This window comes from Protopterus annectens, chromosome 8.part0, assembly GCF_019279795.1.
Source record: "Protopterus annectens isolate FY-2018-M chromosome 8.part0, PAN1.0, whole genome shotgun sequence".
NCBI classification, from domain to species: Eukaryota; Metazoa; Chordata; order Ceratodontiformes; family Protopteridae; genus Protopterus; species Protopterus annectens.
Window position 1 is genome coordinate 1807197741 of NC_056741.1, and position 10000 is coordinate 1807207740.

At 37.7% G+C, this 10000-nt stretch overlaps 1 protein-coding gene across 1 annotated transcript in view; it reads left to right on the forward strand.

Annotated features, from left to right (window-relative positions):
* Positions 1-10000, forward strand: part of HYDIN (HYDIN axonemal central pair apparatus protein) — a 6673197-nt gene that overhangs the window by 3276851 nt on the left and 3386346 nt on the right. Inside the window, exon 36 of the mRNA XM_044079523.1 lies at positions 9428-9596. Coding sequence (XP_043935458.1) covers positions 9428-9596 — 169 coding nt within the window. The remainder of the gene's footprint in view (positions 1-9427; positions 9597-10000) is intronic.

Here is a 10000-nt window from a genome sequence, read left to right on the forward strand (position 1 = left end):
TCAAAGTGGAAAGGGATGATGATGAAATGGGGAGGAAGCTCAGGAAATAAGGAGAGAATGGGATTTTAGATGCAGATCCTTAAGGAGAATAAGAGTAACCATACAAAATGTTTCACTCATAAGCTAACAGAAAGAATTCTAAGAACTAAGAGAACACTGAGGTAGCAGCTTTGTCTAATTATGGTGGCTGCAAAAAAAGCTGTAACTAGAAAATGGAAATCAGAATCTACACCAACTACACCAGAAGTAGTGAATATAGTTACAGAGGTAAAACAGATGAAATCGATATTTTAGAAAAGGGTAGGAGCAAACTTCATAGGAACAAATGGGAATTGTGAGAACAGTACATACAGGGGAGGAATGAAATTTAAAAGAAGGCAAAACATAAATGAGCTATGCAATGTTTGACTGCAAATGAACTTTGTTGTCTTGACCACTGTCTTCCCCATACTCAGTTTCATCTTATGTGCCTTCAGCACTGCATTCCAGTTCCCTGTTGTTTGCTGAAGTTCCTGTTCAGTGTCAGCTTACAGAGCCACATTGTCTGCAGCTTTGTTGACCAGTCACCTATGAACTATTTGCTAAAGTAGTCTGTCACAAATATGAACAGGAGTGGGTTCAGAGCTGAGGTCTGATGCACACCCACTCCCACTGAGAACTCCTCCAGACACCATTCACACTTGACAGTGGTACTTATACATAGCCTGCACCTATTCAATCAATGTCTTCAAATCATTAAACTGTTCTATAGCTGCCTAAAGCGGCTTTCATTGGACCTTGTTGTATGGTTTCTGCAAATGTAGAACTGCACAATTAGATATTACAAAGAAGATCTATCAAGTTGCCAGACACCTACAGACAGATAATGAAGATACTCAGCAGGCACTATTCATAAGGGATGCCAGCAATGGTCTGCTCTTCAGCCCAAAGCACATGGAAGGCAGATAGAAGGAGTACTTCAAGAGGCTTCTAAATTAAGAAAACATTACTGAATCTGTACTGCCATATGTTCAGCTACAAAGAAAGAGGAAGGAGAGCTTACCCTAGAAGAATACATTGATCACTAAAAAAGATGAAGTCAGTGAAATCAGCTGCCTCAATGAAATCACAGCAGATATGATCAAGATGTTAGGGGCATTTGGAGAGAAATCTCTCCTAAGGGAATTTACCATTGTATGGAGAAGGAGGTATATCCCAGATAATTGAAGAATAGGCATTCTAGTGCCAGTGTGTAAGAACAAAGGGGATATTCATACCTACAGGCAAATGAGAAGTATTAAACTCCTGTCATCAAAGGTGTAGCTGATTTAACCAGTTCCCAGGACCTGTACTATGAACCAGTGTCCCACCCCCTCAGCTCCAGTACTATGAACCAGTGCCCCACCCCCTCAGCTCTTCAAATGAAGAGCAAAAAAAAAACAGTTAATTCACTGTAATAATTATGGTTAGAGCTAGGCCTCCAGCTCTTGTATTTATATAAAAAAAATAAAAAAACATTTGTGTATCCCTGCTCCCAGTCCTCCTTTGGCATGCCCTGCTTGCACGGAGTACTACAGTGCTCATACTTTAGTTAAAAAAAAATAATAACCAAATAAGAGATGAAAGAGTGAACTATCAATACGTATAACCACACAAGGTTCACTCTGGAGACCAGATAAGGGTATGAGACCCTAGAAACTTCAGTAATAGCCATTCAGTAATAGATAGTTGAGCCCAGGAGTGTGAAAAACGTTTCATACCCTTATCTGGTCTCCAGAATGAACCTTGTGTGGTTAAAAAAAAATAATAATTATCCTTTTTAAACTGGATCAGACTGCCAACTACTAATGTAGCAAACAGTCGCTACAGTTTATACATGTTGAACTGTTACACACTACTTGCTATAATGTAGCAAGCAGTTGCTACTGTTTCTACCACACATTGCATGCTATAATGCTCAGGCTTGACCACAAATGCAGTACCAGCTCTAAAAAGCCAGTATTGCATTAAAGAAAGATCTGGAACAGCTGTTCACATCCCCCAACACTTTCTGCTTGGAGTAGTTGCCCTTCTTGCATAGCCCTAGCTACACTTGCTGCCTATCATACTGCATGAAAGTGCTGGAGAGGGTAATTAATTAATCAAAACAGTAGTGAAAAGTAAGATGGGAGATGAGAAGTTTGGTTTCTGACTAGAATGCAATGCAGCTGACCAGCTGTTTGCATTGAGCCATATAGTGAAGCTAGAGATGATACAGAGACGGTAGTTTTATTCTTAAATTGAAAATCTAGTGGTTGGTTGCTAATGGTTTTCTGTACTAGATATATAGCTTAAGTCTACATCTTTTTTAACCTTTATAAGTTGACCAGTCATGTAAAAAAAAGCAACAGCTTCTTATATGTAAGCTAAAATAGTCTACTGCAGCTTCCCAAAACTTGTTAGGTATGTTGTATGCAGTTAGCCTGGCTAGGCCACATACATCATAGATTGTTCATAGGTTCAGAGGTGTTTACTAGACTAATGACCACAAGGGGCTTTTTAAGCCTAGCCATGCATCCCAAATCTCTGACAAGTTCTGATACCCTTGGTAAGTGTAAGCATGGGTCTGGTATATGAACCATTTACAGGTTACCTGTTTCCATTATAGACATAGGTGCCAAACCAGGGATGAATTTTTGGTTTCCCATCCAATTGTCCAAGTTGCACTTGCATTGGGTTAGTGAGGAACTCTGCTTCACATTTAACTTATGTCATGGCTCATAACTGCATGTTAACCATTTAGCCAAATGACATTGAAAACAAAGTTGTTAGACACCATTTTAGTTACCATGTATTGTGCAAGTTCTTAATTTTTGTCTGTTTTCATTATTAAGTTATAAGGGCTACAGCTCCACCACTCCTTCACATTTCCATGGCTACCTTCTGTGTTTATCATTGAAAGATAATTGCTTTTTCCTGTTCATTTTGAGTGGCATTACCCAATTTTGTGAAACCAGAATACATGATTCACAATTTTGAATGGTACCATAAATGACCAGTTCATTGCTGGTAGTCATTCCAGTGGGGGATTTCTTAATTCCTCCAAGGTACAGTGACATCCCACCAAGCATCCTGCAAAAGACATGTCTGGATCATTATCCCCCATAAAGATCAACTTGCTTTAAAAAGTAATTTAAATGCTCTTCATTTCAAGTCTTTTTTCCATTCAAAAGTATTAGAAAGTGACACTTTCTGGTAAAGTGATAGGAAACTCTTTGAGAGGGAGATTCATTATCTTTTTGGGTCAAGCAACACTTTATTTCTTAATGATTTCTCCACATTACAACAATTCAGTTTTTGCTGACAAGTTTTGCCCTTAAGTATTTCAAGAGTCTCATATTTATGCCTTGTGACTTGTTACACTGTAGTCTGACTTAACTCCATGCAACTCTCTGAGACTGTCCATAATCTTTTGCTCTGATCTTATCATGAATGGGCACCTAATTATTCAGCTAAGGATTGAATGCCACATTTTCGCCTGGTTCCAGCAGAATAAAGCCACTACTAACAACATCTTCTCAATACCCCTGATCCTGTGAAGATGTTGATAAATTTTCCAGTAGCACTATATTATCTTCTGTACACCATTATTGAATGCCTGGCTCTTAGAAGCAAGTAATGATGTTAACATCAATATGAGGTGTAATAGCCCCAGCCTTTCCTCCTTCTTGATCTTGTTAATTTCATATTTTTTGTACACAGAGTTTAAATTTGTTTCCATCCCTGCTACAGTATTCTTCTTCAATATATATGCCTGAAGACCAGACAGGAGGTCCTAAGTGAAGTCAGCATTCAGAATATTGTATGGTAGTCTTGATATGTAATGCACAACTCTACTAAATAACAAACTGTCTTCCTTTCAGCACAGATGAAGATGATTCACTGCCCTGTCTTCACGGTCCAGGGTGTGTTATGTAGCTGTCTTATGGAGCACCCAAAACTGGCATAAAACTTTACATAAGCAGTGATGAATGATTATGTGCAGCCCTTTAAGTTTTGATTAGTTAATTATATAATGTAAGGAGACTGGTAAATAACAGTAGTGGGCTTCTGTCACCAAAATCAGTTTGTTAATTTAACTTCAAGAAAATCTTCTTTTGCTGAATTATAATTGAAATATAATTAAATTGATTCTGTAAGACAGGCATGAATATATTTTAATGACATATTAATATTTTAAAGTAGGTGGAGTTGACAGACATTTGTTTTTCCTTAAGAAGTTATTAAAAAAACACAGTTATGCCTGCATTAATGAGTTTCTTTCTGAATACTTCTGTGTTGTAAAAAGTACGACGTCACTGGAATCTAACATCCAGCATTTGACTTGTTTACTATATTCCAATTAGTGTTTTGAATGTGAGGGCTTCACTGTCCCCAAAATAATTAAGAACTCATATCATTACCTGGTTTATTCTGCCAGCCGCACATCAGAGCTAAACTTTTCTGGATGCTTGGTGTATCAGGAAGTCTGACAACACTTGTTTCCTCTGTTTTTTTTCTCTATGCTGTCTTAAAATACGGTATCTTCCTCTCCGTGGAGATCCCCTCTTCATTTGCTGAATCGGAAATCAGAAAGTCTTTCCACCTTCTTGGAGTCTGCTTCTTTACTTCTGTGATAATGGCAAGGAAGGCGTCTGTCTGTTTATATAACTTCCTTCTGTTTTCTTTGTTGCTGTACACTCATTGTATCTGATTGTGAACACTGTTTTTCTCCTGTCTGTAAAGATTTGTGGGACAGAATAAACTTGCTATGCACTCCTGGTAGGAAGTCCCTCCCTTGCCCATTTTCGCTGCTACATCCAGCTAGAGAGCAGTATCCTCAGTTTCCCTCACCCTTCTTCTAATAGAAGACCAGTGCATTTCCTAGGGGTGCTGTTTTCTGGAGCACCTTCTGAAGTAGCTACTTCTGCCCCTCTGGAACCTCACTGAGAGGCATGTGATGTTGCGGCCTATAGTTTCCAAATAAAGTTCAGAACCAATCTCTGGAGTTGAAAACCTTTTACACTGATCCTCCACAACTACAACAAGCTTGGCCGGGTAGTCAGTTCAGGAAACATAGTCCAATCACTTCATATCCTGTCTTACTTCATTGAATGCCACTCAGCCACTGATGGAGATTTGGAATACACCTGAAAAAACACTTGCAAGGGATCCTCCCTCTTTAACACCATAAAGCTGATAAACATTATTTACAAGCCGATATTGGCTGCATATGTAAATTGCAGGTAACCTGTCTGGGTCTCCTGGCTCCTTGTGTCTATCCCCCAATCCATGTAAGTAGGAACATTTAAAGTAGGAAGAAATTTACTGTGAAAATATGACAACAGATCTGAGCCTAAGCTTATGTTTTCTTCGTACTGTTGATTTTCAGAATTATCTATTTTAGTCACTTGCACCTTAACCTCTCACAGTAACTGATGTATCTGCAAGTACTGGTCTTATATTTTTATCACTCTTCCCTTTGAAATCCAACTGCACATCTTGTAAATCTTGCTGCTTAGCAGAAATGCATTCTTGCTGCTTGTTAATCTGTTTTTGCAGGCCCTGAGTCTCTAGGGAAATTTATTTATTTATTTTATTTATTTATATTTGGTAACCGCCCAGGGTAGTGTCTGTCTGGGCTATAAGCAAGCCCGTTTTCAGTGGATACCTGGGGAGAAAAGCTTCCAAAAAGATTTACAGTATTTATACTAAGATATGGTAGTTACAGTATCAAAAATGTAACTATGACAGTTTAACATAATAATAAAATACAGTGTAAAAACAAGTTTATTCAAGATGAAAAGTCACACATCAAACCAGAAAAGTCAATTATGATGTCAACAACGACAATAGAACTCAAACAATATTTAGTTACACGGATAGAAAAAACACAGTAGGTGGGAAAGTGTGAATTGCTTAGCCAGGGGTAGTATAGGAGCATAGCCAGTGACTGAAGAAATAATTTGTAAGTTGCCGTTTGAAGCCATGGGTATTTGGTATAGATAGCAAATGCTGTAGAAGGGAATTCCAAGTTTTGGCTATGGAGAACCTGTATAAAGAGTCACCATGAGTATTGTGGGATTTCACGACTTTGAGTAAGCTTTTATCTGCAGAGGGAGGTAAGGTTGGAATAGGGTTGTATGAGATTAGATAAGGCTGGGCAAAAGTTGGGGTTATGAATAACTGAGTGAGCTACTATTAGTTGGTTTAGGGCTAGTAAGTTTGGAGTTCAATCCAGTTTCGTTTTTGGAGGGCTATACAATGGTGTGTTCTAGGAGGAAGGTTTGAGGCAAATTTGGAGGTTTTATTATAGCAAGCTTCTAGGCTATTTAAATCATATTTGTGAAGGTTTGTGAAAATTTGTGAATGATAGAGAAGGGTAGAAAGTAGGTAAGTTCTGGCAGTATCAATTCTAGCATGGTTAGACAGATATGGTGTAGCCCTGTAGAGGGCATCTAATTTTGTGTAAACTTTTTTGATTGTTAAAGCAATATGTCTGTCAAATTTTAGGTTACAGTCTAGGGTAACACCAAGGAGTTTAGTATATTCGACAGGTTTAGTCTTTGTACCATTAGAGGCGAAGATAGAGAGATGCTTTTGTTGGTTTTTATTGGAGGGTTTAGAAAATATCCTAAGTTTGGTATTGTTTGGATTTAGAATCATTTGGTGATGTGAGAAGTATTTTTCAGTATTATTAAGGACTGTCTGAAACTTCACTTGGAGTTCATTTATGGAGGGGGCAGAACAAATGAGGGAAGCATCATCACCATATTGTATGATAGAGGCAGGTGATGCTGCAGTATAGAGATCATTGTTAAAGATAATAAAGAGAAGTGGCCCTAAGATAGAGCCTTGTGGGATGCCGACAGTGATAGGCAAAAGAGGTTATAGTTTATGTTCCCATAAGGTGGCTTGTTTATGGCTGGAGAGGTAGCTGTGGAACCATTGGAGTGCATTGGAGATGAAGTTGAGACAGACAACTTTGTTTAGGAGTATATGGTGGGATACAGTGTCAAAGACTTTTGACATATTGAGAAAGGTAGCAGAGACAATGTGGTTATTGTTTTTGAGGTGGTTTATAGTATTAGTGAAACTTAATAGGGCAGTGTTAATGCTATGTTTGGGACAGAAGCCATGCTGAGTAGAAGATAGAAGGTTATGTGTTAGAAGGTGGTCTAGAGTCTGTTTATGCAGGCATTTTTCTAAGATTTTGGAAAGTGGAGAAAGTATGGCTATGGACCTATAGTTAGAAAGGTCAGTAGAGGGGCCTCCTTTGTGAAGGGGTATGACATGAGATATTTTCCAAAGCAGGGGGAACGTACTGTTCAGAGATAGAGCAGTTAATAAGAAGAGATATAGTATAGGAGATAGATAGAGAAGCAAGTTTAAGGAATTCTCCAAGTAACTGATCTGCAGCAGAAGTGCATGGTTTTATTTTGGTTAGGAGGTTTTGTATATAATTAGTTGGGACTGGTTTTAAAAAAAAGGAGTATTATTGGGGTCAGAGGGTGGAGGTGGTAAGGAAAGTGGGGAATTTACATTGTTAGTGGGGAATTTACATTGTTAGTGGGGAATTTACATTTTTATTAAGTAATGAGAAGATGAAGGTGATAAAGTGGGTACTGACTTATGTAGCTATGCATTCAGTGGTGCCATTAGTTGTTGGGGTAGAGTGGGTGGTCTTCCTGGGTTTAGGAGGAGGCTGATAGATTGCCAGAATTTTTGAGGGTTGTTTTGGAATTTTTGTTGACAAGATTGGAAATAAGTCTTTTCGTCTAGTCTAATTTGGTTTTAGGCCTGATTTCTGAGCTGTCGATAGGTTGCATCATTGTCACTATTTTTGTTTTTATGATAGTGGGACCAGACTTTGTCCCACTGTTTTAGCAGGAGGATAATCTCTTTGGTAAAGTAAGGAAGTTGTTTGGACTTGGAACGTATTTTCCTAACAAGAGCAAGATTATTTAAGATTTGCAGGAATACGTCATTAAAGTACTGAACTGCTTGATCCAAGTTGAGGTTTTTTAGAGGTGACCAGTCATAAAGATCTTGCGTATCTAATATGTTTGCAATAATTTCCTAGTCTGAAAGCTCATCTGTTCTCTTAAAAGTCATGTGAGTAATGTTAACAATCCTGTTCCTTCCTTCCTTCCTTCAGAATATTTTCTTTCTTTGGGCTGTGCTGGGTGCAATTTTTCTGTCAGAGGCACTCAGAGCTAAGGAAAACTATTTATCCATGTTGTGCTGCCCAGTCTTTTGCTAGATTTGAGAAAAGCAGGATATGATTCTATATACTCATTGCTATGACTTAGATAAATTTGAGAATTAAACGGCTAAAGACAGAAAGAATTTGTTACGAGGTATTTTAGTCATGGTGATACTGATCTGTATAAGGTCTTTGTTAGCAAAATCCATAAGACTAGTTGTAAAACATTAAAAATTTAAGTTTGTGTATATTTGAGAACATCTATTAGACAGGTGTACATATAAATAATCACTGTCCTTAGTTTAACAGGCTAATGCATGTAATGCATATTGCAAAGTTTTGGAAGTTCTTACTATCTACTGTTGGTTTAATCAGTATATGGAATAAGCCATGTAGCATGCTGCTTTTTTTCTTCATAAAATCTGATACGGTTATTTTTTTGTAAAGGAGGCATACTTTGTTACAAGGCCAAACCTATCCAGAACATATTATGACCCTTTCAGCTTCTGAATTATGGCAGTGTCTTGTGGATTTTTATGATACGTTTGTCTAACTTAATTTATGTGGAGCCCTTATGGCTTCTAATTTTGTTAATATAGTTCTGCCTACCCTCCACTGAGGCATACTTATTCGAGCTACTGTTAATTTAATTTTGCATATTGTGGTGTGCTTTGCCACAGTTATTTGGATTATGAGAGCCATTGAGTACACTATTGTGTTTTTCCACTTTTTTCACTATAGTGCAACCATGGAATTTACATATATAAATTAGAGGGTGTAGGGTTACAGCCCCCTACCGCAGTTTTCTTTTTCATGCTTTTAGAGTTCCCCTTTTTGGTGCTAAAAATTCAGAAATTTGATGTGTGTTGTAACTCAGCCAAGGAAATTGGTAACACAAACCCGCTGTGACTGTATTCACTCTACCTTCTTAACATATGCTGCTAGTTACAGCTTTTGGAGCTCCATGCCATTTCTCACTATGGATCATGGAAAAAAAAATCTTTGCAGGTCTTTTGTGTTTCTTAAGAGGGCATTATAACCCATTCAACAATGTGAAGATTGTAACATTTTAGTTGTTTAGTATAATGATGAGTATCTCACAGAACTGTACATTTTTTTACATAGAGTACAGTAAGATGAAGTCAATTTAGAAAAAAAAAGTGGAACAAAATAGTTATTCTTTCGTTTCTGTTGCTTCTGACAACATAACTTATTTTCATGCAGATTCTACGAATGATGAAGGGTTATGATGCACAGAATACACTGCTGCTCCCAACACGAGGTGTAGGGGAGAAATTACCCCCTGAGCTATTTGAGTACTATGAAGAGCAGAAGAGGATCCGGGAGGAACAGATGAAGAACAGAATCACTGAGGCCACAGTGCATGAAAGTGGTAAGTATTCAAAACATAGTAAAAGTAATGAAGTCATGAAGTTAGTGGTTTTGTAGTTGCTCCTGTGTTTTGTTTTTAAGAGCCACTGCTGCTCATCTTAATGGTAAAATACATTTTGCAGTGCATCATATTTATATTTTATCAGGAAAGTATAGAATAAGGGCGCTGAGAGTCAGACTGAGGAGCCCTTTTTATATAACCATTGAAGTATTATTTCAGTACATTGGTGTATCCTCCTTTGTTCTTTCTTCTTGCATTATGTCTTATGATTCCAGCTGCTAAATTTTACTAGTTTATTGAAATGGATTATTAGTGTTACATTGTTGTGGAGCTGGCTTTCATGCTATTCTATTAGCTCTTATTCTCTAATCTTTAGATTCCTTTATCTCTTTATTTCATTGAGA